At 45.8% G+C, this 18,500-nt stretch overlaps 1 protein-coding gene across 2 annotated transcripts in view; it reads left to right on the top strand.

The window, feature by feature from the left end:
- The window catches only part of ADAM11 (ADAM metallopeptidase domain 11), a 241,547-nt gene that overhangs the window by 22,362 nt on the left and 200,685 nt on the right, over positions 1-18,500 (top strand). For both annotated transcript variants that reach the window (XM_069751395.1, XM_069751394.1), the window contains exon 2: positions 11,671-11,858. In XM_069751395.1, the coding sequence (XP_069607496.1) occupies positions 11,671-11,858 (188 nt within the window). The remainder of the gene's footprint in view (positions 1-11,670; positions 11,859-18,500) is intronic.

Raw genomic sequence — 18,500 nt, 5'->3', positions numbered from 1 at the left:
GCAGCGAGCGCTGCCATTCATCATGAGGGAAATGGCAGAATACCGTATTTTATTTGAGAAGGCGGTAAGGTTCATGTTGCCCTTGGCCACATCCAGGGTACACCGAAGTCCCTTCATTTACATATATAATATGTTTTTCTATAAAACAAATGTACTAAAATCTATAGTATTTGATATTGATAGAAGCTAATGTCTAAAGAGTTCAATTTCAGTTTTGAGGGTGACATACTTTTTTTTGAGGATATTTTTGCTTCCTAAAGCACTATGGCAAAGATTTTTTCTTCCAGGGGCATTTTTTTTGCAGCCCTTTGATTGAACACCTAGTTAGCAGCTGATTCCATTAGGAGCCTCTTCAAAAAAGTTACATGCACTTTTATCCCTAGACATTTTTCAAAACCTGAAGTGGAAAAATGCTCAAAATACTTAGAGGAGGTCCTTCTGAAATTTTTATTTTGTAAACCCTCATAATTATTTATATAATGACGTGTAAGTACATTAAAGTGATCCCCCTCAGAAACGAACAAAAAGGCCAAGACTCGTATGAGCACTTAACCCCTTAGTCGGTCACTCCCTTACTTGCCCCCAGGATGGCAGCTGACTCTGGTAGCTGACTCCCCCTGACTCTGGCAGCTGAAACTCCAAAATCTATGATGGATCATAACTTCTCAGTGGAAGGTCATAGGGTGGCAGTTATAGCGCCTTTGGATACAGCTGGTCTTCTGTTATGCTTGGAGGCCAAACACGGCTTTGCAAACTGGCTTCTACTAGCCATTTAACGTACCTCCCCACCGGGGGATGCTAGAACAGGTCGAGACCCTGGCAGGTGTTCGGCCAGTTCCTGGGATCTTGAAAATGTAACCGGTATATAGCAAGGACGTACGATGACTCTATAATTTCCTTATGACATAACGTCTCTCATTTGACTGGGGAATTTGATTGAAGCAGTTACATAGCGTGGATTCCTGTCATTGATTCATCGTGCGAGTAAGATCTTGGTACCAGTTAAGCTGCTGAAGGTGTGATCTTTTTCACTTGGAACTTGGGCCCATACCATTGGAAGGCATTCTTTCTCCATCGGGGAGTAGGCCACCTCCCTCAGCTGGAGCTTCCGCCTCTGGTACAAAACGGGGTGTTTCTGGCCCATAGAGTCGACACGAGTGAGCACTGTACAAAGGTCAGTGTCACCGGTGTCAGTCTGTACTTTGAATGCCCGCTGCTTGTGGTACCGGGACGCTAGAAAAGCCGGTCTTCAGCGCCTGGAAGGCCATCTCATAGTCATTTGTCCAATCGACTACTGAGGGCAGCTTCTTGGTGAGGTCCGTCAGGGGCTTTGCCAGGCTACTATAGTGGGGAACGAACCTCCTATAGTACCTGGCGGTGCCCAGGAAGGACATCACCTATTTCTTTGTCTTGGGCGTGGGCCAGGATGTGATTGCATCCACTTTCCCAGGCTCTGGTTTCAGAGCCTCCCCGCCTATCCGGTTCCCCACGTAGTGGACCTCGCTCATGCCCAGCTGGCTCTTGTCCGACTTAATGTTCAAGCGTGTCTGGCGGATCCTCCCAAGCACCTGCATTAGATTCTCTAGGTGATCCTCACAGGTGGGACTGAAGACGGCAATATCATACAGGTACGCGGCCACATGCCCTTTAAGTCTTTTGAGCAGTGTGTTGACCATCTGCTGAAAAGCGGCAGGGGCATTCTTCATGCCAAACAGCATCATGGTGGACCTGTACAATCTGAATGGGGTGATAAAGGCAAATCTGCCAATTTCCCCAGCTCAGTTGCATGATGGTCAGGTACTTTGCCCTGGCCAACTGATTGAGCGGGTCCTCAATGTGTGGCACTTGGTACACATCGTTGACCGTGACAGTGTTGAGCCCCCTTTAGTCCATGGAGAACCGGGTTGTCTGGTCCTTCGGTAGGACGAGGACTACAGGCAAGGCCCAAGCGCTGCTGTATGTTTGGATGACTTCCAGCTTCAGCATCTTGTCAATCTCCTGGCGCATGTGCTGCTGCTCCTCCAGGGAGACCCGATATGCTAAACACCGGATTGGGGGGTGATCTCCAGTGTCTACATGATGGATGGCCGTCTCTGTCTTTCCGGGTTTGTTGCTGAATCAGAAACTAGACAGGATCATGGAATTTTTCAGCCTCTGCCTAAGGTTATGGTTCCATTCACTGACAGTAAACAAAAATTGTGTAAATGGTGAAAAACGAAACATAGTATATCACTTGTCATTATATGTTAATTAGGCTTTTATATTTTCTGAACTGGAAACTCCTTTAACTATGGAGAATTAGAGTGACCACACTGATTCCACCCTTACTAAGGCGTATTTCACAGGGGAAATGTTCTGTGGTTATCTTGTAGTCATCTTTCTATAATTGATCTCCATACATAGACTTCCTCGTAAACTTGTGGTGGGTTTGTCTGACATGCAGCAGCCAATCTAGGGTGGCAGAGTTGCAGAGATTACAGTGTGAGCACCAGCCTGAACCAATGAGGAAGTAGGGTGTGTGTCCTAGACTACCTCCCACCTCCTGTAAACTCTGTTTATAAATTGTAGTTACAGATCACAGCTCTGCCTTAATAGCGTTAAGCTAAAAAGCAGCCAAAGAGCAAGCATAATCCCCCTACAGTTACTGATATACTTATCCTTTTTGAGCTACTGTCTAGTGATGAGCGAAAGTGCTTGGATAACGTGTTATTCATGCATGCTACGATGTTATAGCAACACGTGTGGATTGCTAAACAGTCAATCGCTGTATATGTTATGGCTGTCTACCATCGCAAAACATCCAGCTGCAGGGACTCGAATACAGTGGGTATGGTAAGTATTCAGACCCCTTTAAATTTTTCACTCTTTGTTTCATTGCAGCCATTGTTAGAATGCAGCATTACTGCTGCACAAGATGGCTCTTTTAGTTTATAACGGCTGGAGGGGGTGACAGTGGCCCTTTAAAAAAGTTAATATTTTTCACATTAATGTACACTCTGCATCCCATCTTGACTGAAAAAAAGGCCAGAAATGTAGTAAGTTTTTGCAAATTTAATTAAAAAAAACCTGAAGTATCACATGGTCATAAGTATTCAGACCCTTTGCTCAGACACTCATATTTAAGTCACATGATGCCCATTTCCTTGTGATCCTCCTTGAGATGGTTCTACTCCTTCATTGGAGTCCAGCTGTGTTTAATTAAACTGATAGGACATGATTTGGAAAGGCACACAGCTGTCTATATAAGACCTCACAGCTCACAGTGCATGTCAGACCAAATGAGAATCATGAGGTCAAAGGAACTGGCCAAGATGCTCAGAAACAGAATTGTGGCAAGGCAAAGATCTGGCCAAGGTTACAACAGAATTTTTGCACTACTCAAAGTTCCAAAGAGCACAGTCGCCTCTATAATCCTTAAACAGAAGAAGTTTGGGACCACCAGAAGTCTTCCTAGACCCAGCCGTCCAGCCAAACTGAGCAATCGTGGGAGAAGAGCCTTGATGAGAGAGGTAAAGAAGAACACCAAGATCACTGTGGCTGAGCTCCAGAGATGCAGTAGGGAGATGGGAGAAAGTTCCACAAAGTCAACTATCACTGCATCCCTCCACCAGTCGAACCTTTATGGCAGAGTGGCCTGACGGAAGCCTCTCCTCAGTGGAAGACATGTGAAATCCCACATAGTGTTTGTTAAAAACACATGAAGGACTCCCAGACTATGAGAAATAATATTCTCTGGTCTGATGAGATGAAGATAGACCTTTTTGGTGATAATTCTAAGCGGTGTGTGTGGAGAAAACCAGGCACTGCTCATCACCTAATTTGCATATTCCAGGTGCCTTCTGGGAGAAGCGAAGTCTCCCTAAGCTAGAAGATCGTTGGGTACAGCCGGGACCAGCTGCTTCGAAAGCATCACCAAACCAGGGATTCAAGCTTTAGGAGGAATTTTTGCCTGTAGGACATTATTGCAAGAGAGCTTGGCTGAGTAGATTACACAAGAAGGAAAACACACAGCAAGTCAGCAGGATCTAGGAGCAACATGGCAGATGTGACAACCTACATGGTGAGCTGCAGCATGTGCTACATGTTCACAGATCGACCAGAAGAAGAATCCAATTTCACCTGTCAGAAGTGTAGACTAGTGGCCCTTTTAGAAGAAAAGGTGCGGGGTCTGGAAGAAAGAATAGCAACTTTGAAACTCATCAAAGAGAATGAAGACTTTCTAGACAGAACAGAAGCATCTCTACTGGTCACAGAAGGTGCAAAAAGTGTCAGAGAACCTCCAAAAGCAGATGAGTGGAAGCATGTGACCAAAAGAAGCAAGAAGACCATGGAGAAATCACCAACCACACAACTGAAGAACCGATATCAAATCTTTGTAGAGGATGAAGATGGCACACCTAAGAATGAAGCAATACCAGCAAGCAAAAAAGAAAAGGGCACACCGCAACAAGTGACAGCAAAAAGTACAGCCAAGAAGCAACGAAGAGTGGTGGTGGTGGGAGACTCACTACTGAGAGGCACCGAAGCAGCCATCTGCAGACCGGACATAACTGCAAGAGAAGTATGCTGCCTTCCAGGTGCGATGATCAAGGATGTGACCGATAGGATACCAAAGCTCTTCAGCTCCAAGGACGTCCACCCATTTCTTCTGATACATGTTGGCACCAATGACACGGCAAGGAAGGACCTACCGACAATCTGCAAGGACTTTGAAGAGTTGGGGAAGAAAGTAAAGGAACTGGATGCACAGGTAGTTTTTTCTTCTATCCTTCCAGTAGACGGGCATGGCACCAGGAGATGGAACAGGATCCTTGATGCAAACAACTGGCTAAGACGATGGTGCAGACAACAAGGATTTGGATTCCTGGACCACGGTGTGAATTACTGGTATGATGGACTCCTCGCCAGAGACGGACTACACCTCAACAAACCTGGGAAACACACATTCGCCAGAAGACTCGCTACACTCATCAGGAGGGCGTTAAACTAGAAGAAGAGGGGACGGGAAGAAAAACATTAGACTCGAACAAAGACGACCCAGGAAAACATACTCAGAAGGGAGGTAAGAACATTTCTAAAACAATCCACAGTGAGGAGATTGGAACAAAACAAAATCCTCTAAACTGCATGCTCGCAAACGCCAGAAGCCTGACAAACAAGATGGAAGAACTAGAAGCAGAAATATCTACAGGTAACTTTGACATATTGGGAATAACCGAGACATGGTTAGATGAAAGCTATGACTGGGCAGTTAACTTACAGGGTTACAGTCTGTTTAGAAAGGATCGTAAAAATCGGAGAGGAGGAGGGGTTTGTCTCTATGTAAAGTCTTGTCTAAAGTCCACTTTAAGGGAGGATATTAGCGAAGGGAATGAGGATGTCGAGTCCATATGGGTTGAAATTCATGGAGGGAAAAATGGTAACAAAATTCTCATTGGGGTCTGTTACAAACCCCCAAATATAACAGAAAGCATGGAAAGTCTACTTCTAAAGCAGATAGATGAAGCTGCAACCCATAATGAGGTCCTGGTTATGGGGGACTTTAACTACCCGGATATTAACTGGGAAACAGAAACCTGTGAAACCCATAAAGGCAACAGGTTTCTGCTAATAACCAAGAAAAATTATCTTTCACAATTGGTGCAGAATCCAACCAGAGGAGCAGCACTTTTAGACCTAATACTATCTAATAGACCTGACAGAATAACAAATCTGCAGGTGGTTGGGCATTTAGGAAATAGCGACCACAATATTGTGCAGTTTCACCTGTCTTTCACTAGGGGGACTTGTCAGGGAGTCACAAAAACATTGAACTTTAGGAAGGCAAAGTTTGAACAGCTTAGAGATGCCCTTAATCTGGTAGACTGGGACAATATCCTCAGAAATGAGAATACAGATAATAAATGGGAAATGTTTAAGAACATCCTAAATAGGCAGTGTAAGCGGTTTATACCTTGTGGGAATAAAAGGACTAGAAATAGGAAAAACCCAATGTGGCTAAACAAAGAAGTAAGACAGGCAATTAACAGTAAAAAGAAAGCATTTGCACTACTAAAGCAGGATGGCACCATTGAAGCTCTAAAAAACTATAGGGAGAAAAATACTTTATCTAAAAAACTAATTAAAGCTGCCAAAAAGGAAACAGAGAAGCACATTGCTAAGGAGAGTAAAACTAATCCCAAACTGTTCTTCAACTATATCAATAGTAAAAGAATAAAAACTGAAAATGTAGGCCCCTTAAAAAATAGTGAGGAAAGAATGGTTGTAGATGACGAGGAAAAAGCTAACATATTAAACACCTTCTTCTCCACGGTATTCATGGTGGAAAATGAAATGCTAGGTGAAATCCCAAGAAACAATGAAAACCCTATATTAAGGGTCACCAATCTAACCCAAGAAGAGGTGCGAAACCGGCTAAATAAGATTAAAATAGATAAATCTCCGGGTCCGGATGGCATACACCCACGAGTACTAAGAGAACTAAGTAATGTAATAGATAAACCATTATTTCTTATTTTTAGTGACTCTATAGCGACAGGGTCTGTTCCGCAGGACTGGCGCATAGCAAATGTGGTGCCAATATTCAAAAAGGGCTCTAAAAGTGAACCTGGAAATTATAGGCCAGTAAGTCTAACCTCTATTGTTGGTAAAATATTTGAAGGGTTTCTGAGGGATGTTATTCTGGATTATCTCAATGAGAATAACTGTTTAACTCCATATCAGCATGGGTTTATGAGAAATCGCTCCTGTCAAACCAATCTAATCAGTTTTTATGAAGAGGTAAGCTATAGACTGGACCACGGTGAGTCATTGGACGTGGTATATCTCGATTTTTCCAAAGCGTTTGATACCGTGCCGCACAAGAGGTTGGTACACAAAATGAGAATGCTTGGTCTGGGGGAAAATGTGTGTAAATGGGTTAGTAACTGGCTTAGTGATAGAAAGCAGAGGGTGGTTATAAATGGTATAGTCTCTAACTGGGTCGCTGTGACCAGTGGGGTACCGCAGGGGTCAGTATTGGGACCTGTTCTCTTCAACATATTCATTAATGATCTGGTAGAAGGTTTACACAGTAAAATATCGATATTTGCAGATGATACAAAACTATGTAAAGCAGTTAATACAAGAGAAAATAGTATTCTGCTACAGATGGATCTGGATAAGTTGGAAACTTGGGCTGAAAGGTGGCAGATGAGGTTTAACAATGATAAATGTAAGGTTATACACATGGGAAGAAGGAATCAATATCACCATTACACACTGAACGGGAAACCACTGGGTAAATCTGACAGGGAGAAGGACTTGGGGATCCTAGTTAATGATAAACTTACCTGGAGCAGCCAGTGCCAGGCAGCAGCTGCCAAGGCAAACAGGATCATGGGGTGCATTAAAAGAGGTCTGGATACACATGATGAGAGCATTATACTGCCTCTGTACAAATCCCTAGTTAGACCGCACATGGAGTACTGTGTCCAGTTTTGGGCACCGGTGCTCAGGAAGGATATAATGGAACTAGAGAGAGTACAAAGGAGGGCAACAAAATTAATAAAGGGGATGGGAGAACTACAATACCCAGATAGATTAGCGAAATTAGGATTATTTAGTCTAGAAAAAAGACGACTGAGGGGCGATCTAATAACCATGTATAAGTATATAAGGGGACAATACAAATATCTCGCTGAGGATCTGTTTATACCAAGGAAGGTGACGGGCACAAGGGGGCATTCTTTGCGTCTGGAGGAGAGAAGGTTTTTCCACCAACATAGAAGAGGATTCTTTACTGTTAGGGCAGTGAGAATCTGGAATTGCTTGCCTGAGGAGGTGGTGATGGCGAACTCAGTCGAGGGGTTCAAGAGAGGCCTGGATGTCTTCCTGGAGCAGAACAATATTGTATCATACAATTATTAGGTTCTGTAGAAGGACGTAGATCTGGGGATTTATTATGATGGAATATAGGCTGAACTGGATGGACAAATGTCTTTTTTCGGCCTTACTAACTATGTTACTATGTTACTATGTTACCTGCCCAATACAATCCCACCAGTGAAACGTGGTGGTGGCAGCATCATGCTATTGGGGTGTTTTTTCAGCTGCAGGGACAGGACGACTGGTTGCCATTGAAGGAAACATGAATGCGGCCAAGTACAGAGATATCTTTAATGAAAACCTCTTGCAGAGTGCTCTGGACCGCAGACTTGGCCGAAGGTTCACCTTCTAACAAGACAATGACCCTAAGCACACAGCTAAAATAAGAGTGGCTTCAGAACAACTCTGTGACAATTCTTGACTGGCCCAGCCATAGCCTTGACTTAAACCCAATTGAGCATCTCAGGAGAGACCTGAAAATGGCTGTCCACCAACGTTCACCATCCAAACTGACGGAACTGGAGAGCATCTGCAAGGAAGAAGAAGAAGGAATCCCCAAATCCAGGTGTGAAAAACTTGTTGCATCATTCCCAAGAAGACTCATGGCTGTACTAGCTTAAAGGGACACTGCCACATGAATTTGGAGGGAAAAATCTTCAGCCATGGAGGCGGGGTTTTTGGGTGTTTGATTCACCCTTTCCTTACCCGCTGGCTGCATGCTGGCTGCAATCTTGCCTTGTGCAGGCGTGTACTACGGAGGACAGAGAATGAACTTCAATCCAATATTGCAACCAGCATGCAGCCAGCAAAGCGCATGAAAGGGAACAACCCATAGGTAAACACCTATCTATGAAAAAAAAAACCTCCCAAAAACAACCTAAAAGCTTAACACTATCAGGATGAACCGGTAACAGTCGGAACGCCGCCTCAATATCCGTTTTAGCCAACAGGGCCCCACGACCAAACTTGGAAACCCAAGCAACAGCCTCATCAAATGACGCGTAAACCACCTAGCAAAGCTCCGGCGCAATACCGTCGTTAACGGACAACCCACGCGGGTAAGACAAGTGGTGTATGAGATGGAATTTACCCGCTTCCTTCTTAGGAACCACACCTAGAGGTGAAACCACAAGATCCTCAAACGGAGGGGACAAAAAGGGGCCAGCCATCCTTCCCAACGCGACCTCCTTCTTCAACTTCTCTGACACCACCTCCCCATGTAGCACCGCCGACCTCAAATTTTTAAGCGTCCGAGGGACCACAAACGTAGCGGCCGGAATAACAAAACCATCCCGAAAGCCTTGATGTAGCACACCCGCCATTTCCTTCCGAGGGTACCTATTTAGAAAGGGGACCATCCTTTCCAGCCTCACTGGCATCACCCCCTTGAGAATTCCCGGCCCCTGACTTGGACTTGGCTTTTTTAAAGCATTTAGATGCCCCATGGGAAGAGCCACTGCAGTGTAAACACAAGTGCTTGAATTTGCAGTTAACCCCGAACTTGCATTGCCCGTCGTTGAACTGCCAACACAAACCCGCTTTGTGACCCCCCGCCTGACTGGACTGTCCTGTCGCTCCCGCCGAACTGGATTGACTACTCTGACCGGAACTACCGGCCCCTCCTTGAAAGGAATGACCAAACTTATACTGCGCCATCACCCGCAGCCAAAGCTCGATATCCTTCTGATCCCAGCGGAGAGTTGGACGTATAGCCTTCCGCTGCCGGAATTGCTCGTCATATCTCAACCAGGACTGCCCGCCATAAACCCTATGCGCCTCCCCAATAGAGTCCATGTAGCAAAACAGGCCTGAACAGTTCTCTGGCGCCTTCTCCCCAATTACACTCGCCAAAATAGCAAACGCCTGCAGCCAATTTATGAAGGTCTGAGGAATCAACCGCCACCTCCGTTTCTCCTCCTCCTCCTTCTTGCTATCCTCCTTCTTCCCCCTGTCCAAGTTAAATTTTTCTAACGGGAGTAGCGAAAAAATTTCCACATACTCATCCTTCATAATTTTTTCTTTTACCTCCTTCTTAAGATGCGCCCCCAAAGGGCCGTCAAAACAAACATAAACCTCCCCATGAGCTCTATCATCCAAATGAATCCGACACTCCTCCTTCTCCGTTTGAACCGAAACCGGCGCCTAGGGGCCTGATGCCACCTCATTCAAACCCGTGACCCTCTGCGACCCCATCCACACCGCCAAATGCAGTTGATCACTCATTCCCCTCTCCAAACGCACCAACAAATCCTTCACATTTGCTAACACCGCCCCGACACCCCCCACATCAGACCCGTCAGCACAACTAACCCCAAAACCGGACGCCGAACCCACCTGCGCCCCCACACGTACAGGGGAAGGCAAACACTGTAACGGTATTAAAGACATGGACACACACTCACCAGGCTGCGAGGGAGCTGTGATCCCCCCAGCCGGAGTCCCAAGATCCAGACGCCGCTGTCCATGAAGGTCTATCGCATCCGAAGGCAACTGCCACAGGGGGGTCTGCGCTGAGTCTTGCTGTGATGAGGAGGCCCGAGGTGAAGGAAACGCTGCCTGCTGCGTCCCTGCTGGCTGGTGCTGATCTGCCGCCCAAACGACCGAACCCCCGTCCACGCCGGGTGAGGCCGCCGCTGTGTCCATCCGCCCCGCTGCAGGGGCAAACCCCGCTGTGGCGACCGGGGCCGGCCCCGCACCCGGACCTGCCGGGCCACCCGCAACCACGCTTCTCCCCCGTCCTGCTGCAGGTGAGGCAGAGGCAGGCCGCGCGGCAGGAGCATCACCGCCACGGCCCCCCGACATATTAGGCCTCAGACGCTGCTCGGCTCGCGCTGGCTCCGCCCCCACATTGCCGCGAGGTGAAGATCGTGCAGCCGCCGCCGGGCCCCGCCTGGCAGTAGGATTCCTCCCAGGCCGGGGCCTGCTGGCACCGCTGTTTAAAGGCGCCCGGCCTGGAGGGTCCCTGGAGGGGCTCCTGCGCCGACGGGGGGCCCGGGGAGCTGAGTCGGGCGACAGGCGATCCGGAGGCCTGGTCTTGCGCGTGCGCCTCACCGGAGACGCCGTCGTCGTCACTGCTGCTGCCGCCGCCGACCCACCGCTCCCGATGATTCCAGCCACCTGCTGCTCTAGCCAGCCTGGAGGGTGCGCTGCTGCTGCGGCCCTCAGGCTCTCCAGGATCACGTCCACAGTGGCCATGGTAGGTGCACACTTGTTGCCCAGAGAGCGGGAACTGACCAGGCCACCCCCCCAGAGCTTAGTTACACTCCAACGTCCCCTCAGGTCCCTCCTCTTGTCTATTAACCCCTCCCTCCATCCCATGGTCATGATGGGCCTACCCTTACGCCGCGGGGGGAGGGGCGGCTCCAGCTCCGGCCATTACTTTCTTGTTTTTACCTGAATTCTGGACAAAGTGATAGTAAATGTAGGCTTATCTAGTGTAATGGCCGAATCTTCAAACTAAGAACCCAACCATATTGACCAACAAATGTAAACACTGTATACCAATGAGGTTGGCAGGACAAAGGGACTCTTGGGATATTGCTAAGCTCCAGCTCCATGAAGTAGTGACCACATTGGATGGTTCCGCATGAAATATGCGCCAGAATTCTCCCTTTTTACCATCAAGTCTTATATTCATCCTGGGCATAGCTTAAAGAACATGGCTTTGTGCTTCTTTGAAATGAGGCTATCATTATATTTTCATCATAATTAATTTCGCGTCTTTAAAGGGAATATGTGAGGATCATATCTGATACTAAGATCCTCTTGAAATCACCTCTCCTAACCATATGCTTTCCACTCCAGGGGTTCCGCTAGAAGATTTTACATCTCCCACTGATACTGGTCAGTCTGAATCTTTTATCCAATGGCACCAGACCCTGGAACTGCCTCAGATTACGCACCCGATACGGTTAATTGGGCGGACATCAGGAGCAGAAACCCGCAGATACCAGCTGGACACTCGGGTCAGAAATGAAAGCAACTCTAATCTAGTAAGTTTTCTCAGAATATTTCTTCTTCCTCCTGCTGGATTTGGTCCGTTATATAGAGAAAACAGGAGCATATAAATGAGCCCCTATATGGAGGATCACATTATTATCTTTGGGGGAACAGTCATTCTTTGCTCCAGATTTAATTATGCATTTATGGTATTTTGGGGATAAGAAAAAGGATCTGTATTTCTGAATAGTTCCATGGATTTTGATATTGCAGCCCACTCTGATCCTGCAGCTTGGCGGGACTTTGGCATCAACACCGGTCACACGGCCAAAGATAAGCAGCGTAATGAAGGTGAATAGGCTCGCATTGTGACCTCTACGGTACAAGCAACAAGTTGTAAAAAAACCCAGTTGGATGTTGCGAATCGCTTGTTACGGTCACTGTATTCACAATGTGACTCCATTGACCTGCATTATGTACTGTAGCAATGGAACATGGCGATCTTTGGCCACGAGACACGTGTCTCTGCTAAAGTCGTTGTTTCGCCCCAGCCATATTGAAATACATAAACCGGTAGTACCAGCACCACACATAGCCAGAAGAGGTGCAGTTTTGGGGGGAAAATAAATTTTTTAGAGCCATGCACATGGAAAATGACAATGCACACTGCCTTTATAGGTCTGTTTGTATGAGCCTCTTTACTGTGTGGCAGAGTGTGTGTTCATAGACAATTAGGGGAATATGGAGGTCAAGATGGATCTCTACAACTTTATTGATATATTTCCAATTAAAAAAAAAGATAGATGGAATTAATTGCATAAAAACTCAAAACACAACTGCCCTCGCCATGGAAAACTTGTAGGGTAATGCTTAATGCATTCACAGATGTACTAGAGATCATGTAACGGACACAGAACAGAGCATTAGGTGCCTGGTCACTGTCCTGTGCAGACCACTTATTACAGCCCCATCCTATAGTCACTGATGTCACTATAGACTGGGAGGGTCCGATGCTAGGGGGCGTCATACTTTGTTTCATGCTTGTTTATGCAGTTTGCATCCTACTGCTGGTTCATTATTCTGGGATATGTGCCAGGACATAGATGTAAGAGGAGAATGTGTGAGAACTGCCACATGTCTTGAATTATCCACAAATCCTCATTAAAAGTTTGGCCTAATTTCTTATTCACTGGTGATGATGGAGGCCTATGATAAATTACTGTTAAGGAAAAGCTGTCATGCCATTCATGCTGCCCAAACCACAGGCAGCATGAATCAGAGCCTATGTTTTGTTCTGAAATGCTTTGGGATTCAGAGAAATATGGTTTGAAGATCTGGCCGGAGACTACAGGGAGAGATGGGACTAGTCCAGTTCTGTCCCGGCCAACTTCTCCCCAGGTGATTGAAAGGTTTCTTCTACCTCAAACCCTGTCAATCACCTCGACTGGTGCAGGGAGAAGTTGGCTGGGGACAATACTGGACTAATCCCATCTCTCCCTGTAGTCTCCGGCCAGATAATCAAACCATATTTTCTCTGAAAAGAAGCGAATAAAATAGCTGCAATCGCGCAGCCAGGCAACTGTATGTACTCAGGTCTGCATGAAGCAATTACAGTATGTGCCAGTCTGGTCCAAATGATGTACCGGACTACTGCATGTTAGGCAGTCCTTGCACCTTCTGCTATGTGGAAGAGCACACGACCGCAAATTGTGGATGTGACTGGCCTGAGTTTTAGAATGGCCTTATACTTACAATGTTCAAACGTGTAATCCCCAAAACTTTTCTGGTATAACACTGTGTCAGACAGTCACTTACTTTAGTTGTTGTTCTGGAGATCTTCTTTGGAACAATTGAAAGGGAGCACCTCAGTGCGAAATAACTGTTAAAATCAGCGGTCTCGAGCCCAGAGGGGTAAATTGTCCGCACAAGAAAAAAAAATTGAATATGAAAGGCCGGCTTCTTTGCAGGAGAAGATGATGTTTTTAGTGATACCATTATTATTATTTTTTTAAATTCGTTTATTAAACAACAAAAAGGATAAGTATAACATATACATATTTTGCGTATGATGAAATCACCATAAACATATTTGTATCAATACCATTATTTTTCTATATAATTTTTTTATCATTTTTTTAATGTTTTTTATTCTTTTTAATGGTGTTTATCACATGGGTTATGGTACAGGTCTTTTTTCCTTCAGTTTTTTTGTGGCCAAATATTTTTCAGTTATTTTTTCATACTTTATTTTGAAATATTTGTGTTTCTTTTTTTTGTCCCCCAATCGGTCACATAAAGTATTATTGTTTTACAATTATCGCCTTATAGTAATTCTGGCCCTTATCCTGTGGTAGTGTCCCCAATCCTGTAATACAGTATGTCCTCTGTCCTGTAATAATGTCTCCAATCCTCCGATAGTTGAGGGACATTATTGGTCCCCATCCTGTAATAATATTCCCTATCCTGTAATAATGTCATTCATCCTATAATAATATATCTTGTCCGGTAATAATGGTCCCCATCTTGTACTAATGTCCCAATCCTGGTCCCACATCTTGTACTAATTGTAACACTCGCTGGTGGTGCACATGGTTCTTGGACCCACTGTGGCACAGGCCAGGCTTGCCTAGGAGGGGCTTAGTTAAGTGGCTACCTGGTGTTCACTGAAGCTCCAGAGGGTGGAGTCAGGCTTGAGCTCCAGGTAGCCACCAGGTACCACTCTTAGGTAGTCCCCAGTAACCCAGCTGCCGACCCCAGGGGTCGGGTTCGCTGGACGAAGACCAGAGTAACTGACAGGCAGGATTTGGAGACTAATGGACAGTCCGGTCAACGTGGACTTCGGGGGTAGGTTTTCTTTCAGACAAATAAAATAAAAAAAGGGGAAAGGGGAAGGGATATTTTCAGATCACCATGTGGGCGAATATAGCCTCCATAGTAGGGTGTGGTGCACAGACTCTAGCCCAGCAGCTGGGCAGCAAAGTCAAAGAGAAAAAGGGGATTCCAGCATCCGCTTGATGTTGAGATTAAAACATGACTTTTATTGATAACATTTAAAATGAAAAAATCATAATGATAAATTAAAGTGTAGGGAAGAAGGAGGGAAGTGAGGATTGAGGGGGATTAGGACATCTGTCTGTGTTTCTAGCTCAGGGCTTTTAGTCCTTACAAAAAGCTCTGAGCTTGAAACACGTCTTGTTCAGAAACAAAGGTCTCGGGAAATGGCTCATGTACCGCTGAAGCGACTTTGAGGTTCAAGTTCTGCCGGAGCATCTACAGGATCATGTACACACAACACGAGACTAAAGGGTTGATGCTGGATAAGGAAATAACTATAATAGACCAAGAACGGGGAATCTGGTAACATACAGTTGCATTCACAAACTACCACTAAGGAACTATAGGGGTTGCTCAGGCACCTCCCTATTGGGGAGGGTGCCTTTTATACAAGATGTCTCCAAGCTATTGGATGGGAGCATCTTGGCAGGTGCACTCTGCCCGTTTAAGTGCAAGGGAGCGTGCGTGCTTGCTGCCGGAGGTCAGTGGGGAAGTGAGTATATCGGCATCCCATGGATAGATGGAGAGAGCAGGGGAACAATTCGTGGATGCCGGCAATGGATGTGTCATGATCCATTCCAGGGTTTTATCCTGTCTGCCCTTTTTCCGGGCGGATCATGTCAAGGGTTAACTTTGCTCTGCCTTGTTCTGGATTCAGATTTGCTATTTAGCTCCCATGCGTCCTGCTGGTGGTGTCAGCTATAGTTCTGCCTTCAGCTTGTGAACCTGACTCTGGTAGCTCTTGGTTTGTCCTGCTGTGATCCCTAAATTGCCCCATGTCTGTTGACTCCCTCTGTCTGCCCTTTTCCCAGTGTTTCCCTGTGTTCCGGTTTTGATTCTCTGGTTTCTGACTTGGCTTGTATTCGGACTCTTCTGCTTTCTGACTTTGTCTTAGCTGCTTCTGACCGTTGCTGAACCTCCTTGCTTGTTCCTGACCACATCTACTGCTGATCCCTTTACTACTCCTGCCTATTGTTGTTTTTTGACTCGGCTTGTTTGACCATTCTCTCGCCACTTGGTGGCGCCTATGCTGCTGCTCTGTGGTGGTTCTCTGTGTACGCAGTCTCACTTCCCTCTCAAGCTCCCTCTGGTGGAGGTTGCGTTATACTGCACTGCAGCAGCATGACATTATAGCTGACCATATACATTTAAAGGGATTTCTGTATTTTTTTTCTCTGCTCTGTTTGCTATGGATCCTCTCCATACCTTGGTGGATCAAATGGACAGTTTGACAGTGATGAAACAAAACCTGTTTGTGGAACAGAGGGCCTTGTCCTCGTCTCATAACCACCTGCAAAGGGAGCTTTCTGACACAGTTAAATTGTTGCAGACTGACTGTATGCACTCTAACACTGTTGATGTCTCATTGCACTCTCCTGAACCTACAGTCAATCTCCCAGATACCTTCTGTGGGGAGAGGGAGAGATTCCGTAGTTTTAAGGAGAGTTGCAAGCTTTTTTTTTCTCTTAGACCCCGATATTCTGGAGATGAGAGTCAGCGGGTGGGGATAATCATTTCCTTACTGCGGGACGGACCTCAGTCGTGGGCTTTCTCTTTACCTGCTTCTGCCCCTAAACCTATGTCTGTGGACAGATTCTTTGAGGCTTTGGGACTGATTTATGATGAACCAGACCAGGTCAGGGTAGCAAAGGACATGATCATGAGTCTCTCCCAGAATGAACTCACTGCTGAACACTATTGTTCTGAGTTTAGGCGGTGGTCCGTTGAGGTTTCTTGGGGTGACTCTGCTCTTAGATGACTGTTTTAGTCTTAGGCAAACTGAAGACCGCGCTCACGAGGTAGATTTAAGGTTTTTTATTGAAGCCTACGCGTTTCAAGAGCTTTCTTACTCTCTTCTTCAGGGCATGCCCTGAAGAAGAGAGTAAGAAAGCTCTTGAAATGCGTAGGCTTCAATAAAAAACCTTAAATCTACCTCGTGGGCGCGGTCTTCAGTTTGCCTAAGACTACTACCCTCAATATCCTTTTGGATTTTTTTGGAGACCTGCTGCTACGGTTTTGCTTTTATGGGAGTTGTGACCTTGGTTCACAACTGCAATAGGTGAGCACATTTCCTGCAAAAGAATTTTATTCTTTCATATATAGTGAGACACATTGGGGGCGCCTTGTTTTTTTCTTTTACTTAGATGACTGTTTGAGAGAGGACTTTCTGATCATCTCAAGGATGTGCTGGCCCTTCATACGCCACCTAGTTCTCTGGAGGAGGCCATGACCCAGGCCATTCGTATGCACCGGAGGTTACGGGAGAGAGGAATTGTCCAGCGTGAGATTCCTGTATTGCCTGCCATGTCTGAGGTGATGTCATTCAAGGAGACTATGGAAGTTAGTGCCACCAACTTCAAGGAGAAAGAGAGGAAACGACAACATGATTGGAAATTATGTTTTCATTGTGGAGTATGGGTGATGGTCTAGGAGGTCATCCAGACTCTCAGGTACCATTTTCATCATTTCAAAAAGTTTTGTTAGAAGTGGAACTGTGTTATGGAGGTGGTTTTGCATCCACTTCAGAGTTTGTGGACTGTGGATCTTCCATGAAGTTCATTGACTCTGGTCTGGTGTCCAAGTTAAAGTTAGGGACAGTTAGGCTAGAGACTCCCATCCATATCGTTGCCATTGATAAGACACCATTGGCTCAAAATGTCTTTAAATTTGTCTCTGAGGAGTTCCTCCTCGGAACGAATTTCATGTTTTGTTATGAATAATCTTCCTGCGGGACTGGTGCTGGGATTCCCATGGTTGCAGAGGCATAATCCTGTTATAAACTGGGGATCTCGTGATGTTGTTAAATGGGGTCCTAATTGTTCCAATGGTTGTGTTTCTGCTGTTTTTGTGTCTGCCGTTAGTCCGGAGGGTATTCCGGAGTACCTAAAGGACTTTGAGGATGTGTTCTCTGAAAAAGAGGCTGAGTTCTTACCACCCCATCATCCTTAGGATTGTACCATCAATCTTATTCCGGGTTCTAAATTGCCCAAAGCCTGATTGTACACTATTTCTGGCCCGGAACGTACTTCTATGAAAAACTATATCTCTGATACTCTATGCAAAGGTCACATCCATCCCTCTGTCTCACCTGTGGCCGCGTGATTTTTTTGTTGTCAAGAAAAAAGATGGTGGTTTACGCCCATGCCTTGATTTCCAGGAACTAAATAAAATTACAGTGAGAAATACCTACCCTCTCCCACTCATTCCTGATCTCTATAACCAATTGTCTGGGGCTAAGTGGTTTTCCAAACTTGATCTCAGGGGAGCATATAACCTTATCCGCATTCAGGAAGGGGATGAGTGGAAAACGGCATTTCTCACCTCCAAGGGTCTGTTTGAAAATTTGGTCATGCCCTTCGGTCTCACGAACGCGCCTGTGGTGTTTCAGAACTTCATGAATGATGTTTTTTCTGATTTTATCGGGCGCTTTATGGCTGTATACCTGGATGATATCCTTGTTTTCTCGCCTGACAAGGAATCCCACATTGGTCATTTACGTTCTGTTCTTCACAGGTTACGGGGAAATTCTCTGTTTGCTAAACCCGAGAAATGTTTGTTTTGTGTCCAGGAGCTTTCTTTTCTGGGGATCATCCTTTCTGCCAATGGGTTTCAGATAGATCCCAGAAAGCTACATGCCATTG

Source organism: Ranitomeya imitator, chromosome 2 (genome assembly GCF_032444005.1).
Source record: "Ranitomeya imitator isolate aRanImi1 chromosome 2, aRanImi1.pri, whole genome shotgun sequence".
In the NCBI taxonomy this organism is placed as follows: Eukaryota; Metazoa; Chordata; class Amphibia; order Anura; family Dendrobatidae; genus Ranitomeya; species Ranitomeya imitator.
The sequence above is the reverse complement of the archived record's forward strand: the minus strand, read 5'-3'. Positions and strand labels throughout refer to the sequence as shown.